Source organism: Eumetopias jubatus, unplaced genomic scaffold, assembly GCF_037043125.1.
Source record: "Eumetopias jubatus isolate StellerSeaLion01/CBP00866 unplaced genomic scaffold, mEumJub1_p1.0 scaffold_13, whole genome shotgun sequence".
NCBI classification, from domain to species: Eukaryota; Metazoa; Chordata; class Mammalia; order Carnivora; family Otariidae; genus Eumetopias; species Eumetopias jubatus.
The window spans coordinates 75,379,571-75,402,949 of NW_028274819.1; the positions used below are offsets into that span (position 1 = coordinate 75,379,571).

The 23,379-nt window shown below is 36.8% G+C and overlaps 1 protein-coding gene across 1 annotated transcript in view; it reads left to right on the forward strand.

Moving 5' to 3' along the window:
• Window positions 1–22,742, forward strand: part of HEPHL1 (hephaestin like 1) — an 87,886-nt gene extending 65,144 nt beyond the window's left edge. Inside the window, exons 16-20 of the mRNA XM_028119655.2 lie at window positions 12,856–13,078; window positions 14,359–14,498; window positions 21,745–21,907; window positions 22,374–22,445; window positions 22,540–22,742. Coding sequence (XP_027975456.1) covers window positions 12,856–13,078; window positions 14,359–14,498; window positions 21,745–21,907; window positions 22,374–22,445; window positions 22,540–22,742 — 801 coding nt within the window. The remainder of the gene's footprint in view (window positions 1–12,855; window positions 13,079–14,358; window positions 14,499–21,744; window positions 21,908–22,373; window positions 22,446–22,539) is intronic.
• Window positions 22,743–23,379: the final 637 nt, after the last annotated feature.

Consider the following 23,379-nt stretch of genomic DNA (forward strand, 5'->3'; position numbering starts at 1 on the left):
AATGTCTTTTATTTCTTTTTCTCATCTCATTGCTATGGCCAGGGCTTCTGTTACTATGCTGAATAGAAATGGTAAGAGTGGATTTTTTTTTTTTTTGTATCGTTCCTGATGTTAGGTCAAATACTTCCAGGTTTTCACCATTGAAGATGATGTTATCTGTGGGTTTTTCATATATGGCCTTTATTATGTTGAAATGTGTTCCCTCTAAACTCACTTTGTTGAGAGTTTTTATCATAAATGAATGTTGTATCTTATCAAATGCTTTTTCTGCATCTATTGAGATGATCGTATGGTTTTTATCCTTTCTCTTATAATATGATGTATTCACATTGATTGATTCACAAATATTGAAACACCCTTGCATCCCTGGAATAAATCCCGTTTGATTGTGGGGAATAATTTTAACTGTAATGTTGAATTCTGTTTGCCAATATGTTGTTAAGGATTTTTGTATCTATGTTCATCAGAGATATTAGCATGTAGTTTTGGGTTTTGCTTTGTTTTGTTTTCATAGCATCTTTGTCTGGTTTTTGGTATCAGGGTAACATACTGATCTTGTCCACTTATGAGCCCTTGGCAGCCTCAGGCAGGCCCCCCAACAGCACAGGCACCAAACCCTGCCCTGTGCATCCATGGCAGGCAAAGCAGATCCTTGCAGCTCACTGCTCTGAAGGCAAACACATTTCTGCCATGACAGTACAGGGCACACAACCCACAGAGGAGACATCCCTGTATCACCTGGTTCTGGTGACCAGAGGTCAATGTGCTACAGGACCTCTTCTACAAAGGCCACTACTTTCAAGAGTAGGAGATGTGGTTGACCTCCCTAATACATAGAAACAAACACAGAGTTAGACAAAATGAAGAGACAGAGGAATATGGGCCAAATGAAAGAATAAGACACAATCACAGCAGAAGAGCTAAATGAAATGGAGATAAGCAATATGCCTAATAAAGAATTCAAACTAATGGTCATAAAGATACTGGACTTAAGAGCGGATGAACTCAATGAACACTTCAACAAAGAGATAGAAAATACAAAAAGGAACCAGTCAGCAATGAAGAATTCAGTAACTAAAATTAAAAAAAAAAAAATACACTACAGGGAATCAACAGCAGATTACAGGATGCAGAAGAATGGATCAGTGATCTGGAAGACAGGATAATGGAAAGCAACAAAGCAGAAAAATTTTAAAAAGAATAATAAAAAATGAGGATATGTTAAGGGAACCCAACAACAACATCAAGCATGATACTACTCACATTATAAGGATCCCAGAGAAAAGAGAGAAAGGGGAGCAGAAAACTTAAGTGAAGAAATGATACCTGAAAACTTCCGAAATCTGGAGAAGAAAACAGACAACATGAACCAGGAAGCACAGAAGCCTTCTAATAAGATTAACCCAAGGAAGTCCACACCAAGATGCATAATAACTAAAATGGCAAAAAGTAATGATAAAGAGAGGATTTTAAAAGCATCAAGAGGAAAGAAAAGAGTTACATACAGGGAAAACTCCATAAGGCTATCAGCTGATTTTTCAGCAGAAATTTTCCAGGCCAGAAGGGAGTGAAATGATATATTCAAAGTGCTAAAAGGAAAAAACTTGCAACTAAGAATACACTACCCAGCAAGGTTATCATTCACAGTAGAAGGAGAGAGAATTGTTTCCCAGACAAACAAAAGTTAAGACGTTTATCACCATTAAACCAGCTTTAGAAGAAATGTTGAAGGAAATTCTCTGAATGAAAAGAAAAGGCATAACTAGAAGAAAATTATGAAGGGAAAGAATTTCACAGGTAAAAGCAAATATATAGTACAGGTAGTAGATTAATCACTCATAAAGCCAGTGTGAAGGTTAAAACACAGAAGTAGTAAAATTGATTATATCTACAAATTTAGTCAAAGGAAACACAAAATTAAAAGATGCAAAATATGAGATCATATACATAATATGTGGAAGAAAGTAGAAATTTAGTGCTTTTAGGATATGTTTGAATTAAAGCAACCATCAACATAAACTGCTATGCACATAAGATATCATAAATAAATCTAATGGTAGCCACAAATCAAAAACCTATAGTAAACACACAAAAAAATGAAGAGAAAGGAATCCAAAGTTAACATTAAAGAAAGCCATCAAACTACAAGGGAAGAGAGCAAGAGAAGAAAGAATAGAGAAGAACTATAAAACCAACCAGAAAGCAGTTAGCAAAAGGGCAATAAGTACACACCTATCAATAATTACTTAAAATATAAATGTAATAAATGCTCCAATTAAAAGACATAGGATGACTGAATGGATAAAAAACAAGACCCATCTATATGCTGCTTACAAGAGATTCACTTCACACCTAAAAACACATAGAGACTGAAAGCAGAGAGCTAGAGAAACTTACCATGCAAATAGAAGTGAAAAAAAAAAGAGGGTAGCAATACTTATATCAGACATATAGGCTTTAAAAGAAAGACTGTAGTAAGAGGCAAAGAAGGGTATTACACAATGATAAAGGAAACGATCCAACAAGAGGATAAAATAATTGTAAATATGTTTGCACCCAACATAGAGTACCTAAATAAATAAGGCAACAGATGTAAAAGGAGAAACTGATATAATACAATAATAGTAGGGGACTCTAGGACCCCACTTACTTAAATGGATAGATCATCCAGACAGAAAATCAACAAGGAAATGGTGGCTTTGAACAACACGTTAGACAAGATAGAACTAACAGATATGTACAGAACATTTCATCCCCAAACAGCAGAATACACATTCTTTTCAAGTGCACATGGAACATTCTCCAGGACAGATCACATGTTAGGCCACAAAACATGTCTCAATAAATTTAAGAAGATTAAAATCATATCAAGCATCTTTTCTGACCACAACTATATGAAACTAGAAGTCAAGTGCAAGAAAAAAATCCTGAAAAGAACACAATTGCATGGAGGCTAAACAACGCGCTACCAAACAATAAATGGGTCAATCAAGAAGTCAAAGAGGAAATACAAAAAATAAATGGAGACAAATGAAAATGAAGATACAATGGCCCAAAATCTTTGGGATGCAGCCATAGCAGTTTTAAGAGGGAAGTTTATAGCAATACCTCAAGAAGCAAGAAAAATCTCAAATAATCTAGCCTTACACCTAAAGGAGCTAGAAAAAGAAGAACAAAACCCAACACTAGTAGAAGAAAGGAAATAATAAAGACTAGAGCAGAAATAAGTGAAAGAGAGACTAAAAAAAAAAAAACACACAATAAAAAAGATCAATGAAACCTGGAGCTGGTTCTTTGAAAAGATTTACAAAATTGATAAACTTTTATCCAGACACATTAAGAAAAAGAGAGAGAACTCAAAATCAGAAATGAAAAAAGAGAAATAACAACTGACACTACAGAAATATAAAGGATTATAGGAGAATATTATGAAAAATTATTGGACAAATTGGACAACCTAGAAGAAATGGATAAATTCCTAGAAATATATAATCTTCCAAAACTGAAGCAGAAAAATAGGAAATTTTAACAGGCCAATTACTGGTAATGAAATTGAATCAGTAATCAAAATACTCCCAACAAACAAAAGTCTGGGATTTCACGGGTGAATTCTATGATACATTTAAATAAGAGTTAATATCTATTCTTCTCAAACTATCCCAAAAATAGAAGAAGAAGGAAAACTTCCAAATTCATTCTACAAGGCCAGCATTACCCATATGTCAGTGCATTTTGATATTAAAATGTTTTTTTACTTAAATTTATTATAGTCTTAGCCAGCTTGACTCACATAAAATTTCTTTTCCAAGATTCCCTTCTACAAACCTTCTACAACTTCCTTTTTTACATCCAAATTTTGTCCTTTTTCCCCCCTCTTCCTTATTCTGAAATAATCAGCCTTGCTCTAGGACAAAATTACTTTCTTTTCCCTCAACAAAAACGCATCTCCATTTCTCATACCTTCTTTTACCAAAAACACACAGCCTAGTTTCCTTGCAAACAGAGTTATTTCCCTTATTGTTTCTAGTAGCTTGAATATATTGAATTTTTAACCATTAATCACCATGATTTCTAGTGAAAACAAAAAAGTAAACAATTGTTAACTGTCTTTTACATTAGCATTCTGTGATTTGGCAAATTTATAAATACATTTCATAACTTGTAGAAATATATTCTTCCTCATAGTAATGTGGCATAAAACTTGTTTATTAATAAACCCAAATATCTTAAGTTTCTTGGTAATAAGAAGTCAAAAAAGTAGGTAAACCCATGTTCAGTAATTAGTGTTTTGGTATTTTATTTTATCTGGAAATGATCTAGATATTAAATTACTATTCATCCTTTCATTTCACTTAGCAAAACTCTAAGGTTTTAAATTATCAAAAAGATGTGAGGACACTATTTAGGTAGACATACCATAAAATACCATTATTGCTGAAAGGTTCACCTAAATACTACCAGCATTTTTCACAGAGTTAAAACAAACAGTCCTAAAATGTGTATGGAACCACAAAAGACCCTGAATATCCAAAGCAATCTTGAAAAAGAAAAACAAAGCTGGAGGTACCACAATTCTGGACTTTGAATTATATTATAAAGCTGTAGTGCTCGAGACAGTATGGTACTGGCACAAAAACAGACACATAGATCAATGGAACAGAATAAAAAACCCAGAAATGGACCCAAAACTATATGGCCAACTAATCTTTGACAAAAAAGGAAAGAATACCCAGTGGAAAAAAGACAGTCTCTTCAACAAATGGTGCTGGGAAAACTGGACAGCCACATGCAGAAGAATGAAACTGGACCACTTTCTTACATCATACACAAAAATAAATTCAAAATGGATGAACCTAAATGTGAGAAAGGTACAATCAAACTCCTAGAGAACACAGGCAGCAAACTCTTTGACACCATCTGTAGCAACTTCTTACTAGACAGGTTTCTGGAGGTGAGGAAAACAAAGGCAAAAATGAACTATTGGGATTTCATCAAGATAAAAAGCTTCTGGGGGTGCCTGGGTGGCTTGGTTGGTTAAACATCTGACTCTTGATTTTGGCTCAGGTCATGATCTCAGGGTTGTAAGATTGAGTCCCCCATCAGGCTCACACTCAGTGTGGAATCTGCTTGAGATTCTCTCTCTCCCTCTGTCCCTCCCCCACCCTCTTAAATAAATAAATAAGTAAATAAATAAAATCTTTTTTTTTTTTTTAAGCAAAGGAAACAAAACTAAAAGGCAACCTACAGAATGGGAGAAAACGTTTGCAAATTGACATCTCTCATAAAGGGTTAGTATCCAAAATATATAAAAACTTATCCAACCCAACACCCAAAAAACAAATAATCCAGTTAAGAAATGGTCAGAAGACATGAACAGACATTCTTCCAAAGAAGACATACAGATGGCCAACAGACACATTAAAAGATACTCAACATCACTCACCATCAGGGAAATACAAATCAAAACCAGAATGAGATACTACCTCACACCTGTCAGAATGGCTAAAATTAACAACACAGGAAACCACAAATGTTGGCAAGGATGCTCTTACACTGTTGGTGGGAATGCAAACTGGTAGTCACTCTGGAAAACAGTATGGAGATTCCTCAAAAAGTTAAAAATAGAACTACCCTATGATCCAGCAATTGCACTAGTGGGTATTTATCTAAAGGATATAAAAATACAGATTCAAAGGGATGCATACAGCCCAATGTTTATAGCATGATCAACAATAGCCAAACTAGGGAAAGAGCCCAAATGTCCATCGACTGATGAATGAATAAAGAAGATGTGGTATACATACAATGGAATATGCAATATACAGTGGAATATTACTTGGCCATCAAAAAGAATGAAATCTTGTCATTTGTAATGACGTGATTGGAGCTAGAGAGTATTATACTAAGGGAAATAAGTCAGTCAGAGAAAGACAAATACCTATGATTTCACTCATATCTGGAATTTAAGAAACAAAACAGATGAACATAGAGGAAGGGGAAAAAAGGGAGAGAGGGAAGTAAACCATAAGAGACTCTTAACTATAGAGAACAAACAGAAGGGTGATGGAGAGGAGCAGAAGAAAGGGCTAAATAGGTGATGGGTATTAAGGAAAGCACTTGTGTTGAGCACTGGATGTTTTATGTAAGGGATGAATCACTGCATTCTGCTCCTGAAATAATATTACACTATATGTTAACTAATGAGAATTTAAATAAAAACTTCAAACATTAAAAAAAAGTTCACCTAAAAACTCTAATTCCAGTTACAGCTATTTAATTCACTTGTTTTTAACAATTATGTTTAGAATACTTACGAAAATTTCATCATACAAGTTATTTTTCTTGCTGACAAAATTTTTAACAGAGGTAATGTGGACTTATTTAACTAATAAACCCAAGTAGAATAAAAGTTGTAGGTCTGCATTATTTAATGTTAATAATTCTAAAGACATGTACATTTTAATTAAGCCATCAAACTTAAATTAGCTTTAATACTGAATATTTTTCCAGATCACATGAACCTAAAAAGCAATTGGGTTACTTTCTATTATATTTTTGAGAATTTTATAAATACTTAATTCATAGAAGTACTTAATTTTCTTTAAGTCAATTAAACAGAGCTCTTTTACAAATTCATTTTGGCACTACCGTGCCAAGGTAGAAAACATCACACATCTATAACACACATGCACACACGCATGCATGCACATGCATGCACACACATACACAGATATAAACAGATCTTATAGATTCTGCTCTAAAATTCTGCCATGAATCAAGCACAATAATATGAAATCCACTAGTTATAATAGAAATTAGATCCAAATTGTGTTTCTGGTAGATGGAAAAAGTTAAGGTTACCTATTAAGATGATCAAAGCTTTTTATTAATATTTGTGGAGAAGACATGATTTTTCATTTGCCCAAGTTCCAAAGAAACTCCCCACCTCCTTGTTTTTCTTCTGGTAAGAATTACCTCCATGAAGTTTGTATATCAAAGAGATGGCTAGATAAAAGAATTCCTGGAGAAGACCAGGTAGAATATTTACAATCTCAAGGGCACAGGGAAAGAATGCAAGTTCTTCCAAAAAGACGTTTGTTTCCTAAGACCAGGATTTTTACAAATTTGTGATAAATAGGTGAGGTTTGGGGGATTGATAAATAGAATAGGTGGATTTTGAATTGTTTCTGGAGCTGCATTTTTGGTTTTGTCAAGATTTGTGAGATGAGGGTAGTTGCTTTAATTTCTCAAAGAATTGGGTTGCAGCCTAAATGATACTGAGGGGCTGATGTACCCACCTAACCTCATTATTTTCAATTTGATTTTTTTAAAACTGTAAGTCAGGAAGAATTTCCAGCTAAGATAAAAATCAAAAGATTTCTATGTATTTATAACGGTTTGTCTCTGGAATGTTTTAGTAAATCCTTCTACAAATGCTTGAGATGTTTTTCTTTCCTCCTGGATACATAGGTTCATTTTTGCTTAGGGAAGGAGATCTAAAACAAGTTTCTGTCAGGGTCTGATTATCAGCTTCCAATATGGCCAACTTCTGGTGTCAGAACTACTTTAAAAATTTAAATATCTTGTCACTTTTCAGCCAGGAAAATATTTCTGGCAGTATTGAACACCCCTTGCATATAAAAGCTGTCGACCTTTGAGAGTCGGGGACCTGGGGTGGCGAAGGAACTGAGAAAAAGAGACAACAGTATAGCAAGGCACAGGAGACCCCGAGCTAACAGCCCAAGGTGCCGAGGTTTATTTTCCATACTCTTATATACCTTCTACAGCGATATAGATCTATAATGGTTTACAGCAGGGGCGTAGTAAGGCACATGCCTCCATGTATACAGGATTAGTCAAGCACGTAAGAATCTTTAAAAGAGAATTTACAGGACAAGGGGGCAAAGAGGGGAGTGCACAGTGTGCTGTTTACAGCTGGCTTCCTATCTACAAAACATCTTCTGCTGCGTACTTTAGAACAGACCACACACATCCCAAGGGCATTTCACTCTGATCCTTTCGGGTTATTTTTAACCCTGCAATCCCGAGTTTTCTGAGAGATCTCGGAGTCTGAGCGAACATGCACCAGTGGTCATTGTGGCGTTCTGTTTCCTACAAAAAGCAGTCCCTGAAGAGGGTACAAAGGATACTACTTTCCCAAGACCTAAAGTCACACCCAAAGATAGGCAACAGAAAGAAATGGCAACCTGCATGTCCCAGGCAGGAGAAAGCCAAGTCAAGTTCTTAGGACATAAAACAAGGCAAGCAAGAAGGCAATAGCTATCCCTGGGAGAGAAATGATCAGTAACCAACAGGTATGAGTTTGGAAAGGAAAGGACAACGTAAAGTTTTATTTTCTGCTCTTAACTGGACACTACAGAAAGAGATTCAGGAGAGCTGACTCTTAGTAAGAATTCTTATCCTTCTCTGGCTTTTACCAATTTTCTCAGGATCCCCTCTGTAGGCTCCACAATCCATTAGAATTTGGCAAAGTTTTTCATTCATTTTCATTTTAGTTTCCCCTGGGCTTTTTAAGGAAATAACATAGCAGTTTACCAGAAAATCCATCAGTCTTATCAACTCTGGGGGGCCCCCACAATGGAAGGCTCTCTTTTGTAGGTAGATATGGGGGCATTTGAGTTGATATTGAAGAATTTGCACAAAACCTTTAAGGACAGGATTTCTCCTTATGTCTCAGATGATTACAAATGAGACATCAATTTCTGGGCCAGTGTTTTGATGATGGACCCCTAGGAGGTTGTAATGAAGAAGGCCTAGGTATTGTTTTAGATACTTTTTGCATCTTTAATTTTTCATTAGCCTTTTGCAAGGAAACTTTTAATGAAGTTATTTTGGAATCTTAAAGCCTTTTGGAAGGTTTTACATACCAATTAAAATAGGTATCCCATTCTGTTTGCTTGATTTGGAAACTCTTGTTTGTAAGCGCATTTCTTTAAAAAATTATCTTGTCTCTTGGGAATGTTGCCCATAATGGCCATTGTAATTCTAAGTTGTCTTTAGTCATATTTTGCCATTTTAGTAGTATGTATAGTTTCTGGGACTGTAGTTCTAAGACATAAAATAAGCAGATGTGCCAGAAGGTGGCGTGCTCAACTCTTTGGAATTTGAGGAGCCTTTTTTTTTTTTTCTTTTTTTTTTTTTAGCTAAGCTTTGGGTCTCTTGGAGACAAACTAATACCTAAGGGGGATGTACCACTGGGTTGGGGATTATGTGGTGTTTTACAGTGTGCCTTGTTACACGGACATTTTCTTGAGGTTGGTGAGTAACCTGGTGTCAATCTAACCCATTACATGACCAGTGTATTCTACCATGGGAGTCTTAGGGTTAAGTAGCAGATGCTCTAACAACTTTTAAGTGCTCAACCCATGCCCACCAATTTTGCAGCTTTTGGCTTCCAAGATTCCATTAGCAATAGCCTTTACCTACACAAAACAAGTAAAACAAAATTCTGTTTTGGACCCAGCCCAGTTTTTATGTTGGATCCAGTCTGACTCTAGCCAGTAACGACCAGCAGTTCCCAATGTGGAATTTGGGGACTGAACCAAGAGCTGGAGATTCCAATCAAATGGGGAACTGTGGAAAGCTAATTAGATGGGGAGCTTGATGCAAAGAGAGTGGAGCTCAGAACCAAGAAAAACTTACTCACAGCCCTCAGAAATGGCTAGAAAGAGAATTCAAAGTTCTGCAGGTTTCATGCCTGTGTTTCTCATTGTTCCTGAAGCCATCAGGACTGTTCTTTGTATTCCATCACTGCTACCAATTCTCTTAAAAAGCAAAGCTCAACTGAGCACATTTTACAATCCTACAGGCTTTATTCAGTAACTCATGAATCAAGTAGCATCCCACCTAGCAGACAGAACAGAGCTCCAAAGAGCTGCACAGAATGAAAGACTTTCATAAGCAGAAGGGGATAGGATAAGGAAGTGAATAGTAAAAAACAGATTGTTTGTGGCCAGGTCATCTTCCTTTAGGGGATGACAGATGTCTAAGAGGCAGATTACCTCATTGGTGATAACCAGGTAACTCCAGATTAAGATTCCACTCCAGGAAGAGGTTGAAACTGTAATTAAGTTAGGTATTAAGTCTCAGTTTGGTGACATGGACTTAGCATAAGAGACTCCATTTGGATTCTATTGTCTCTTTGTAAACAGTAGTTGTGACAGAAACAGTATGGCCAAAAAAGTAAAAAAGTATTTACCATCTGGTGCCAACCCTCGATCTAAAGTTAAGGTAGTGAAAAGAAGGGGCACCTGCACCCCTAATGGTCATAGCAGCAATATCCACAATAGCCAAACTGTGGAAGGAGCTGAGATAGCCTTCAACAGATGAATGGATAAAGAAAATGTGGTTCATATATACAATGGAATATTACTCAGCCATCAGAAAGGATGAATACCTACCATTTACATCAGCATGGGTGGAATTGGAAGGTATTACGCTAAGTGAAATAAGTGAATCAGAGAAACACAATGATCATATTGTTTCACTTGTATGTGGAATGTAAGAAATAGCACAGAGGATCATAGGGGATGGGAGGGAAAACTGAATGCGAAGAAATCAGAAAGGGAGACAAACCATGAGAGACTATTGACTCTGGGAAACAAACTGAGGGTTATGGAAGGGGAGGTGGGTGGGAAGATGGGGTAACTTGGTGATGGGCACTAAAGAGGGTATGTGATGTGATGAGCACTAGGTGTTATATGCAACTGATGAATCATTGAACACTACATCAAAACTAATGATGTACCATATATTGGCTAATTGAATTTAAATTTAAAAATAAAGTACAAGTTAAAAAAAAACAAAATCCCAATGTTTTAGTTACCAAATTTAGAACTTACATGATAGCAGGAAGCAAAAGAGGATATGTAAATAATCATAAAATAAAAATATATTTCAATGTAATTTATATCATGGTTTTTGATGTGTGAAATCTATCATTTTTAAAGGCATTACCATTGCTATCTGGACTCAGGAAAGAAAGCACACTCCAAACATAATAACTGAAACTACAAACTATTTGACTAATAAATAAACTAAATTTACTTAGCAATTAAACATTCAATATTGAATTCAAGTCAGATATGTGTATATAAAACAACTAGTCTCTAATTATATGTCATAAATCAAAATCCAAACTAAAGTCATATCAGATATATAATGTAAGCATTGCCCATTATTTAAAAAAAGGTGAAGGATTATCTAACCTTCCTCTTAAATATTAGATGCTATATTAACATCCTTGAGTTGTATTGGACAGTGCAAGAGTTCAGGAGAGAAATACAAGACACTTGAAAAAATAAAATTACATATTGGAGTTATGGGAAACCGCATTTGTTTATTCCTTTGTGCATCCCAATAAATATTTATTGAGCATGTATGATATGTAAATGACCCTACCAAGTTCTATGAGGGATGCAAATATTCTTGTCTTGAAGGAATTTATCATCTTTGGGGAAAATAATACATGTGCACACCCATAATTATAATACAACTCAGAATCTGGTGAGTTCAGTAGGAGTACAGGGCTATATAGAGGGCATTAGAAAGAGAGTCTGAGAGAATGTTGTGAGCAAAGCTGAAAATAGGAAAATAGAAGGTGCGTTTGGGAAATGTTGAGCATCATACTGGCTACCATATAAGGTACAAAAGGAAAGCAGTTTGGGGGAAGTTAAGCTAGAAAAATCTATTGCGGGGAGCATATGAGGGGCTTAAGGACCTGTTGAGGATTTGTATTTATGCAGCAGGAATATCACTGGAAAATCACCGAAGGCTGATGGATATGGGAGTGATGAGATTGATCTGATGGTGGTCAAAAGATAGGCTGGAAGTGAGGTGAGCCAGAGACCAGAAAGGAGCCAATTTCTGGTCCAGAGTAAGGCATTATGATCCTACACTAGAAGCATGGCAGATGGAATGGAAAGAAAGTCATAGAATGGAGAGGCATTGTGAAGGGCAAAGAAATGTAAGATTTGAGAGCAAACAAGATGGGACAAAGTGAGGAAGAAGGAAGAATTAAACACTGAAATATTTTTCTGACCTAAATGACAGGAAATAGCACAGTGCTACCAACAGAATTTGAGAGTTCTGGAGAAGGAAATGTTTTGAGGGAAACAATAAAATCCACTTTAAAAATGCTCAGCAGGTTGACTTATTGCAGAAAGCACATCCAGGTGGAATATCTAAATAGACAGTTGGAAATGTGGGAGTTTTCCTTCAAAAGAAAGCTTAGGGCTGAACAATTTGACATGGAAGTCATCCACGGTCCCATATCATTTTCCAATTACCCATAAAAAGTGGAATATAAGCACCTGTATGTAGTTATATAGTCTCACTTGAAAAGCAAACGGGAAAATAGAAATAAGCATTCATTTATTCAATGAATATTTATTGAACATCTTCTATGTACTAGGCCCTGAACTGTGCTCTGGAGACTCAGTGATGAGGGAGGGACACCGATTCAGCCCTCATAGAGGTTGCTGTAGCTCATTTTTAGGAACACTCCTACATCTTCAGGGCTTCTTAATAATTATTTTGTGGTAGGGGCCTGGGTGGCACAGTCGGTTAAGTGGCCAACTCTTGGTTTCCACTCAGGTTGTGATCTCAGGGTCGTGAGATCGAGCCCCACATGGGGCTCCATGCTCAGCATGGAGTCTGCTTGAGATTCTCTCTCTCTCTCTCTCCCTCTGCCCCACCCTTCACAAATAAATAAATGAATCTTAAAAAAAATATTTTGTGGTCAACAGTCTTTTCACAATGACTTTCTTACAAGCATATAGTCTTTATTGTTAAATTATTTAAAGGCTCCTCTAATTCAGTTTATTTTTCTTTCAGGATACCTATAGCGGTTTGATGGGTCCTCTGATTATTTGCAGAGAAGGAGTGTTGAATGAGAAGGGAAGAAGAAGCGATGTTGATTATGAATTCGTTCTCTTGTTTTTGGTATTTAATGAGAATGAATCCTGGTATCTGGATGACAATATAAAGAAGTATCTCAATAAAGATCCACGACATTTTAGGCACACTGACGACTTTGAAGAGAGCAACAAAATGCATGGTATAAGACCTGTGTTGATACAAGCTCATAGAAATTCCTATGACTGTAGGAGGTCCCCAGCCTCCTTCTCCGAACCCTTCCCCATTCCCAGGGGCACCTGCACTAAAGAAAGTCCTCTAAAACTTTCCTTCAGAGGGAATGAGCTAAGCCATTGGTTGGCTGCCAGCAAGGTCCAGTGCAACTTTGGATCAATTGTTTGGGGAGCTCTATCTCTGAAGCCTGGGATCCCTAAACTATAAGACTGTAAAGTAATTCTTAAAAAATGAATTATCACTTATGGGTATATTTCTATAAGAATACATCTATAACCTCTAGCTAATCAAATTTAAGGGTCTGGTTTAACTGACACTGGGACATGAAATACCATCACCAAATTTCTGTTTTAATGTGTCTATGTTATTTATTTAATTCTATAGAATTTAAGGTAGTTTTTTTTAAGTGGGAGTCATATGTTCTAATTGACACACCCATACTCTCTCACCAAGATCTACTTCTGACCAAAATATACAAAAAGATAGGCCTTGCCCAAGGTCACAAAGTTAAGTATTGCTAACATTGATTAGAATATGTAGGCTGATTCTGACTCAGCTATTCTTTCCCCTACAATTTTGCTTCCCCCATACTTCCCTTGGTACGCTCTCTATTTTTAATAAATGTAACTCATTTGGTTGTGGTACAATGCACAGAATAAAAAGTTAGTAGAAAGCAGGGTGAGAGTCCCCATCAGGTCAAACCAGCTTGAGTTTGCTTTGGTCATTTTAAGAGCATGGGCTCAGCCCGTGTGAAGCTTTCCTTCTTTTGGCAATCCAGCCTGCTTAGGAACTTGCCCCAAACTAGTTCTCAGAAAGTGAAGTATTAAGGGAATAGATTCTGATTCATTCAGTTTTGACTTACATGATCTTGATTCTCTGTGCTTTAGTTCACTCATCTATATAGGATGGTATAAATAATGGCTGCTTCAGAAATGAGCCTGTAACCCACTCCATAAAGAGAATGTGCCAAATCAGCAAGCAGACAAACAACACACACTATTATCCAAGATGTAGTTTAAAAAAAAAACAAAAACAAAAACAACTGTGACTTTTCTGGCTTTCTTTTATAAGGATTTCTTAGTAACCTGGATTTTGGGTCTAGAATGGTAGGGACATTGGTGTGAGTAAGATGGTTACATGTTTATCAGGTAGATGAAAATACTGGTAACCTAAAGATCTTGAACCATTTCTAAAACCAGATTGAGTAATGATCACTAATCAAAGACTATTTTCTTTTCAACCTTTTAGCTATCAATGGAAAGATTTTTGGGAATCTCCATGGCCTTATCATGAATGAGGATACGATGACAAACTGGTATCTCTTGGGAATGGGAAGTGAAGTGGACATACATACCATCCATTATCATGCTGAGAGCTTTCTTTTCAAAGTAAGTATTAGAATATGCTTTAGCCATCAGGGAAATTCAAATCAAAACCACATTGAGATACCACCTTACACCAGTTGGGATGGCAAAAATTGAGAAGGTAAGAAACAACAAATGTTGGAGAGGTTGTGGAGAAAGGGGAACCCTCTTACACTGTTGGTGGGAATGCAAGTTGGTACAGCCACTTTGGAAAACAGTGTGGAGGTGCCTCAAAAAATTAAAAATAGAGCTACCCTATGACCCAGCAATTGCACTACTGGGTATTTACAGATACAGATGTAGTGAAAGGAAGGGCCATATGCACCCCAGTGTTCATAGTGGCAATGTCCACAATAGCCAAACTGTGGAAAGAGCCGAGATGCCCTTCAACAGATGAATGGATAAAGAAGATGTGGTTCATATATACAATGGAATAGTACTCAGCCATCAAAATGATGAATACCCAACTTTTGCATCAACATGGATGGGACTGGAGGAGATTATGCTAAGTGAAATAAGTCAAGCAGAGAAACTCAATTATCATATGGTTTCACTTATTTGTGGAACATAAGGAATAACATGGAGGACATTAGGAGAAGGAAGGGGAAAGTGAAGAGGTGGGGAATTAGAGAGGGAGATAAACCATGAGAGTCTATGGACTCTGAGAAACAAACAGAATTCTAGAGGGGAGGGGGTGGGGGGATGGGTTAGTCTGGTGATGGGTATTAAAGAGGGCAGGTATTGTGTGGAGCACTGGGGGTTCCACGCAAACAATGAATCATGGAATACTACATCAAAAACTAATGATGTAATGTATGGTGATTAACAAAAATAAAAAATAAAAAAAAACTAATGATGTGTGGTGACTAACATAACATAATAATAAAAAAAGGAATATGCTTTGGGGAAGACTTTTTGAACTAAAAGATTCAATGTATGTTTACTGTGAACAAAGATGGCTTGTGAGGTTCATATTAGAAAATGGAACAGAATAATGTGATTATACCCTTCCCCTGGTAGATATTTCTTAATATGTATATATATGTATATGTATATATATTTTTTGTTGTGCTTGTGAGAAACTCTCCAAGCCTCAGATGAGAGTTTTCTCATCAGTTGTATGGGGATAATTTTTACCACTCTGGATTATGCTGTTAATACTGTATATGAAAGCACCTGTAGTAGTTTGTTTCTTTTCCTTAACCTTCCCCTTTTCTTTTACTTTCCTTCTATTTCCTTTCTTTTCTATGTCATTAGCTAACAGAATAGCCCTATCCAGTAAAGGAGATACCTCAAGCTCTGGCTTGGGCTCCAAAACTTATCTTGCTTTTTTTTTTGCCCTACTGAGCTGGGCTGGGTTTTTTGTTGTTATTGTTTTTTTTTTTTGCCCTACTGAGCTGGGCTGGACCATGTGTGGCCTTCTGCCTGTCTAGCATCAAGCTGTTCCATCTCGGTGGCACTGGCTATACAGAATTACCCTGGGGAGCTGTTTAAGAAACAGACTGCCAGGCCCCACCCTGGTCCTGAGGAATCAGAATCTCAGGAATAAGGTCTAAATAGGCCATCATCCGGGGCGCCTGGGTGGCTCAGTCAATGAAGTGTTTGACTTCAGCTCAGGACATGATCTTGGAGTCTTGGGATCAAGCCCCGCTTCGGGCTCTGTGCTCAGCAGGGAATCTGCTTCTCCCTCCCCTTCTCCCTCTGCAGCTCCCCCTGCTCATGCTCTCTCTCCCTCTCAAATAAATAAATCAAATCTTTAAAAATAAATAAATAAATAGGCCATCATCCCAAGTGCTTAGTGAAGTCTATAAGAAAAAAGAATAGAAAAGAATAATCACATCTAATCTGTGGAAGTAGCTGCATTGGTCCTTTTCCAGTTATACAGCAATAAATAGTAACTTTAATAAAATGCCTAATGTTTCCCCCCTGTATATTTATTTAACATAGTTGAAGACACCAAGGACTAGCCTACAATGACTACAGTTTTACATATTAAATGGCTATGCCGCTTTTCAGAACTTGGCTTTTTCAACTCACATCTTTAAAAATATATTAAAAATTTATAAAATTCAATAAAATTATAAAAATCATTCTATACACCTGTACAATTATTTGGTATACATATTATATAAACTTTAAAATTATAGTACAGTTGATATTGAGTAAAATTCCCTCTGTTTAGTGTGTAGTTCTGTTTTGGGAAGCACACATGATAGTGTAAACAATACTGATTAACATCCCCATCACTCCCTCAAATGTCCTTGTTGCACTTTCTAGAGTCAGCTACTTCCTCATCCTTAACCCGTGGCAACCACTGATATATTTTCTGTCTCCATAGTTTTGCCTTTCCTGAAATGTCATATAAATGGAATCATACCATCTACAGCATTTTGAAACTGGCTTGTTTCACTTAGTGTAGGCATTTGAATTGCATCCATCTTGTGTGTATCAGTACTTTGTTTCATTCAGTTGTTGAGTAGTATTCCAGTGTATTAATATACTGCAGTTTGTTAATCCATTTTCCCATCGAGGGGCATTTGGGTTCTTTCTGGGTTTTAGTTATTACAAATAAAGTCATTGTAAAGATCGGTATACATATTTTCCTGTGAACATAAGTTTTCTTTTCCCTTGAGAAAATACCTAGGAGTTGGATTGCCAGACCATGTCATAAGTGTATGCTTAACTTCATAATAAACTGCCCAAGTATTTTCCACAGAGGCAGTACCACTTTTGCATTCCCACCAGAAAGCATGAGAGCATCACCTATTCCACACCCATATCAACACTTGGTATCTTCCATTTTTATTTTATTGTTTCTTTGCCATCTTATTAAGTATGTACTGGTAGCTCATTGTTTTTTATTTACATTTTCTGAATCGCTAATGATATTGAGTATCTTTTCATGTGCTTATTTACCATCTGCCATCTGTAAATCTTGGGTGAAGTGTCCAAATTTTATGCCCATTTTTAAATTTTGTTCATTTTCGTATTGTTGAGTTTGAGGGCTTTCTGCATACAAATATTTTACCAGCTACAGGATTGCAAATATTTGCTCCCAGTCTGTGGCTTATCTTTTTATTTCCTTAATGTTATCTTTCAAAGAACAGAAAAATCTTCATTCAGATGAAGTACAGTTATTCATTTTTTTCTTTTATGCATCATGCTTTTGGTGTCATATCTGAGAAATCTTTGCCTAACTCAAGGTCACAAGGATTTTCTTTGAGCTGTTTTATAGTTCTAGGTGTTCTATTTAGGCCTCTGATCCATTTTAACTTTCATATATGGTTCAGGGTTTATTTTTTGCATATGGATGCAGTCATCCCATCACCATTCATTGAAAAGTCTACCCTTTCTCCCACCGTGTCGAAATCACATTGATCGTGTATATGTGGGTTCATTTCTGGGATGTCTGTACTGTTACAGTGATCTATGTATCTGTCCTTTCTTGAGTACTATCCTGTCTTGATTACTTTAGCATGATAGTAAGTCTTTAAATCTGGTGGTGGTTGTTTTAGCTATTCTAGATCTTTGCCTTGCCATATAAATTTTAGAAATAAATTGATTTCTTGTTGACTTCTATTAAGAAATTCTGCTAGGATTTTTATTGGAATTGCTTTGAATTTGTATATTGGTTTGAGGAGAATTGATATCTTAACAATATTAAGTCTTCCAACTCATGAACATGGTATAGCTCTCTATATATTTAGATTTGCTTTGATTTTTTTCATCAGTGTTTTGTACTTTCAGTATACAGATCTTTTTTTAAATTTTATTTTATTTAAATTCAATTAGCCAATATATAGTACATCAATAGTTTTTGGTGTAGTGTTCAAGAATCATTAGTTGCATATAACACCCAGTGCTGATCACATCATGTGCCATCCTTAATGCCCATCACCCAGTTACCACATCCCCCCCACCTACCTCCCTTTCCACACCCCTCAGTTTGTTTCCTGGAGTCAAGAGTCTCTCATGGTTTGTCTCCCTTTCTGATTTCTTTTCATTCAGTTTTCCCTCCCTTCCCCTATGATCCTCTGCACTATTTCTTATATTCTACATATGAGTGAAACCATATGATAATTGTGTTTCTCTGATTGACTTATTTCACTTAGCATAATACCCTCCAGTTCCATCCATGTCAATGTCAATGGTAGGTATTCATCCTTTCTGATGGCTGAGTAATATTCCATTGTATATGTGAACCACATCTTCTTTATCCATTCATCTGTTGAAGGCTATCTCAGCTCCTTCCACAGTTTGGCTATTGTGGATATTGCTGCTATGAACATTGGGGTGCAATGCCCCTTCTTTTCACTACATCTGTATCTATGGGTAAATGGCCAGCAGTGCAAATCCTGGGTCATAGGGTAGCTCTATTTTTAACTTCTTGAGGAACCTCGATACTGTTTTCCAGAGTGGCTTCACCAGCTTGCATTCCCACCAACAGTGTAAGAGGGTTCCCCTTTCTCCATATCCTTGCCAACATTTGTTGTTCCCTGTCTTGTTAATTTTAGCCATTCTAACTGGTGTGAGGTGGTATCTCACTGTGGTTTTGATTTGTATTTCCCTGATGCTGAGTGATGTAGAGCATTTTTTCATGTGTCTGTTGGCCATTTGTATGTCTTCTTTGGAGAAGTGTCTGTTCATGTCTTCTACCCATTTCTTGACTGGATTCTTTGTTTTTTGGATGTTGAGAAGTTTTTTTATAGATCTTGGATACCAGCCCTTATCTGTTATGTCATTTGCAATTATCTTCTCCCATTCTGTCAGTTGCCTTTTAGTTTTGTTGACTGTTTTCTTTGCTGTGCAGAAGTTTTTATCTTGATGAAGTCCCAGTAGTTCATTTTTGCTTTTGTTTCTCTTGCCTTTCGAGACGTGTCTTGCAAGAAGTTGCTGCAGCTGAGGTCAAAGAGGTTACTGACTGTGTTCTCCTCTAGGATTTTGATGGATTCCTGTCTCACATTTAGGTCTTTCATTCATTTTGAGTTTATCTTTGTATATGGTGTAAGAGAATGGTCCAGTCTCATTCTTCTGCCTGTGGCTGTCCAATTTTCCCAGCACCATTTATTGAAGGGACTGTCTTTTTTCCACTGGATATTCTTTCCTGCTTTGTCAAATATTAGTTGACCATAGAGTTAAGGGGCCATTTCTGAGCTCTCTATTCTGTTCCACTGATCTATGTGTCTATTTTTGTGCCAGTACCATGCTGTCTTGATGATCACAGCTTTGTAATACAGCTTGAAGTCAGGCATTGTGTGGGCCCCCAGCTTTGGTTTTCTTTTTCAACATTCCCCTGGCTATTCAGGGTCTTTTCTGGCTCTATACAAATTTTAGGATTGTTTGTTCCAGCTCTGTGAAAAATGTCGATGGTATTTTGATAGGGGTTGCATTGAATGTGTAGATTGCTCTGGGTAGCATAGATGTTTTAACAATGTTTGTTCTTCCAATCCATGTGCATAGAATGTTTTTCCATCTCAGCATACAGATCTTGCCTATATTTTGTTGGATTATTACCTAAGTAATATCATAGGTTTTGGTGATAGTGTAAGTTGTATTGTCTTTATTTCAATTTCTAATTGTTCATTGTCAATATATAGAAATATAATTGATTTTTGTGTAATTGATCTTGTATCCTACAACTATACTAAATAGTTCTAGTAGCTTTTTTGTAGATTTTTGGGGTGATGGTTTCCTACAATGACAATTTTCTGTGAATTGAGATGGTTTTATTTTTTCATTCCATCCTTATATCTTTTATTTCTTTTCTTGCCTTATTGTACTGGCTAGGACCTCTAGTATTTGTTGTATGTGAACAGTGAAAGGGAATATCCTTGCCTTAGTCTTAGGGGGAAGTACTCAGTTATTCATAACTGAATATAAAGTTAGCTGTAGGTTTTTTGTAATCCCTATTAATAAGTGGAAGAAGTTTCTTTCTATTCTTAGTTTGCTGATGATTTTTATCATGAACAGATGTTAAATTCTATCAAATGCTTTTTCTGAATCTATTGAGATGATCACATTTTTATTCTTTAGTTCGTTGATAATTTTTTTTTTTTTTTAGTGTATTGGTGATTTACATAGATTGATTTTCAAATATTGAATGAATTTTCAGTCTCAGGATAAATCATACTTTGTCACAGTGCATTATCCTTTTTATATATTGCTGGATTCAATTTGCTAGTATTTTTTTAAGGATTTTACATTTATGTTCATGAAAAATATTAGTTGTAGCTTTCTCTTCTCATAAAGTATTAGGGTAATGCATAGGTAAATTATTAGGGTATCAGGGTAATGCTTACCTCATAAAATGAGTTGGAAGTGGTCTGTTCTCTTCTATTTTCTGGTAGGGTTTGTTTAGTGTTGGTATTATTTCTTCTTTAAATGTTGGTAGAATTTGCCAATGAAGCCATCTGGACCTGGAGTTTTAATTTATTGGAAAGTCGGAAAATCTTAATATAGTTCCAGTTTCTTTAGTAGATAATCTGAATAGTGATCTTAGGAAGTTTTCATCTTAAGGAATTTGTCCATACCATCTAAGTTTTAGAATCCACAGTTATTCATAATATTCCTTTATTATCCTTTTCAATGTCTATAAGGTCTTAGTGATGTCCCCTCTTTCATTCCTAATATTTGTAACTTGTGTCTTTTTTTTTTTCTTGGTCAGTTTGTCTAAGGGTTTTTATTAGTTATTTATTGTTTTACAACAAATTACTCCAAAACTTAGTGGCCTAAAACAATAAACTCACAGTTTTTCTAGGTCAGAAATCTGGGAGTAGTTTTGCTAGTTGGTTCTGACTCAGCATTTCTCATGAGGCTATAGTCAAGATGTCAGCTGGACCTGCAGTCATTAGGTTTGACTGGGACTGGAAAATCCACATCCAAACTCACTCAAAGGGCTATTGACTGAAAGCTTCAGTTCTTCACCACATGGGTATGGCGTGGGAGCTGACTTCCCCCAGGGTGAGTGATCCAAGAGAAGAGAGCAAGAGAGAATCTAAGTCTTTGGGAAGTATAATGCCATCACTCCTGCCATATGCTATTGGTCTCATATACCAACTCTCATACAATGTGGAAGGGGACTACAAAGATTATGAAGAGCAGGAGGCAGGGATCATTGCAGGCCATTGTGGAGGATGGTTACCACAAGGTTTATCAATCTTATGGACCTGTTCAAAGAACCAGTTTTTGTTTTCTTTGATTTATCTCTATTATTTTTCTACTCTCAGTTTCATTGATTTCTGCTCTTATCTTTATTACCTTCTTTCTGCAGATAGATAAATCTTACCGAGAAGACGTGTATGATCTTTTTCCTGGGACATTCCAAACCATTGAACTGTTTGCAGATCACCCAGGGACATGGCTGTTACACTGTCATGTGTCTGATCACATCCATGCTGGCATGGAGACAACGTACACAGTCCTTCGGAACATAGGTACTGTTTTCTGTCAGCAATGATGGGTGATAGCACCAGGCTTCCCATAAGCCCTGAAAAGAGGGGGCTCAAGAGCCCCCAAGGGCTCAGAGTCAAGTAAGAGAGGCAGACATAAACAGTAACTACAATAGAATATGATACATGCCAACATAGAGTGCAGAGTACAGGGCCCAGTGGCAGCAGTAGGAGGTAATGGTTAACAGTGTGGGGATATGAGCAAACATTCTAGAGGCTATAATGCTTCAGATGGATCTTAATGGGTTAGCGGAAGCTTGAAAGGTAGATGGGGGTAAGGACAGCATGTGTATGGGTATGAAGTAGAACAGTGAGAATTTAAGAAAGACCTGCAGATACAAATGGGATAAAGTCCTCATTGGTAAAATGATGTAACCCTTGAAATAACTCATGTATGAAAAGAATCTACTTCTGTTGTTTATAAAACAATCAACTTGTCATCTTTGTCCAGACAACAGGATCCCTTACTCCACCAAGTCTCCGTCTGGAGGAGCGTCCCGCCCAGCCACAGTGCCCTCCAATGGTAACGATACCCTCCTGGAATCCCGCATGTGAATGGTCAGCGTTCACTCCCTAGGGAAAGGCAGAGGACTGACATCTTACTTTTCTTTTCACAGAAGAACCTGGCAAGGAGCAGCTCTATTTCTTTGGGAAGAATCTGGGTCCTAGGGCAGCCAAAGCAGCCTTGGTCATCCTCTTCATCACTGGACTCCTCCTCCTGATCTCCACAGTAATTCTCTCCATCAGACTGCAGTCTGCAAGGAAGCAGGTTGCATACCGGGAAGTCCAGTCCTGCGCACTCCCCACGGATGCTCTGTGAACCAGCTGGTCTTCCTCGGCAAGGAAACTGGACAAGGCATCATTCATCAAGAAAGGTTTACATTATATCCTGGATCAGGCTCTGATCCTTCAGAACACAACCAAAGCAATTTGCTTTTACTTATTTATTTTTTAATGGGCTGTGAATAATCCTCAGGTATAAAATACAGAAAGAAGAACAGGTGTGTCTGAGAAAAACACAGTCTGTTCTCTGAATGAATTTGCTGAGGTGGGGAAACCTTCTGAAAGATATCTTTATTTTCCTTTTTTTTTTTTTTTGGAATTCTTAGATTAGACGGTGCTTCCTCAGCTAACTGTCCAAGTTTCCAGATGGACGACTTTGAGAGTTATACTGCCTCAGACACCTATCTAGAATGGCTCTGATTTTTCAACACTGTTATGTAAGATGTTTCCCTTAGTCGTTCCAGGGAAAATAACTTTCTGAGGAGTTCATGGAAATGTCTAAATCAGTATCTGCTGAAGGAATTTGACCAAATGAAGTTTTTGGAGCTTTAGCCAGCTCTCCTGGCCTTTTCCACTTTAATATAAATAGCCTGTGCCCCGTTTGCTACAGAAGGCGAAGTTACCAGCATAAAAAAAAATTCCTGCTGTTTTTATGCAAACCGGTAGAGATACTT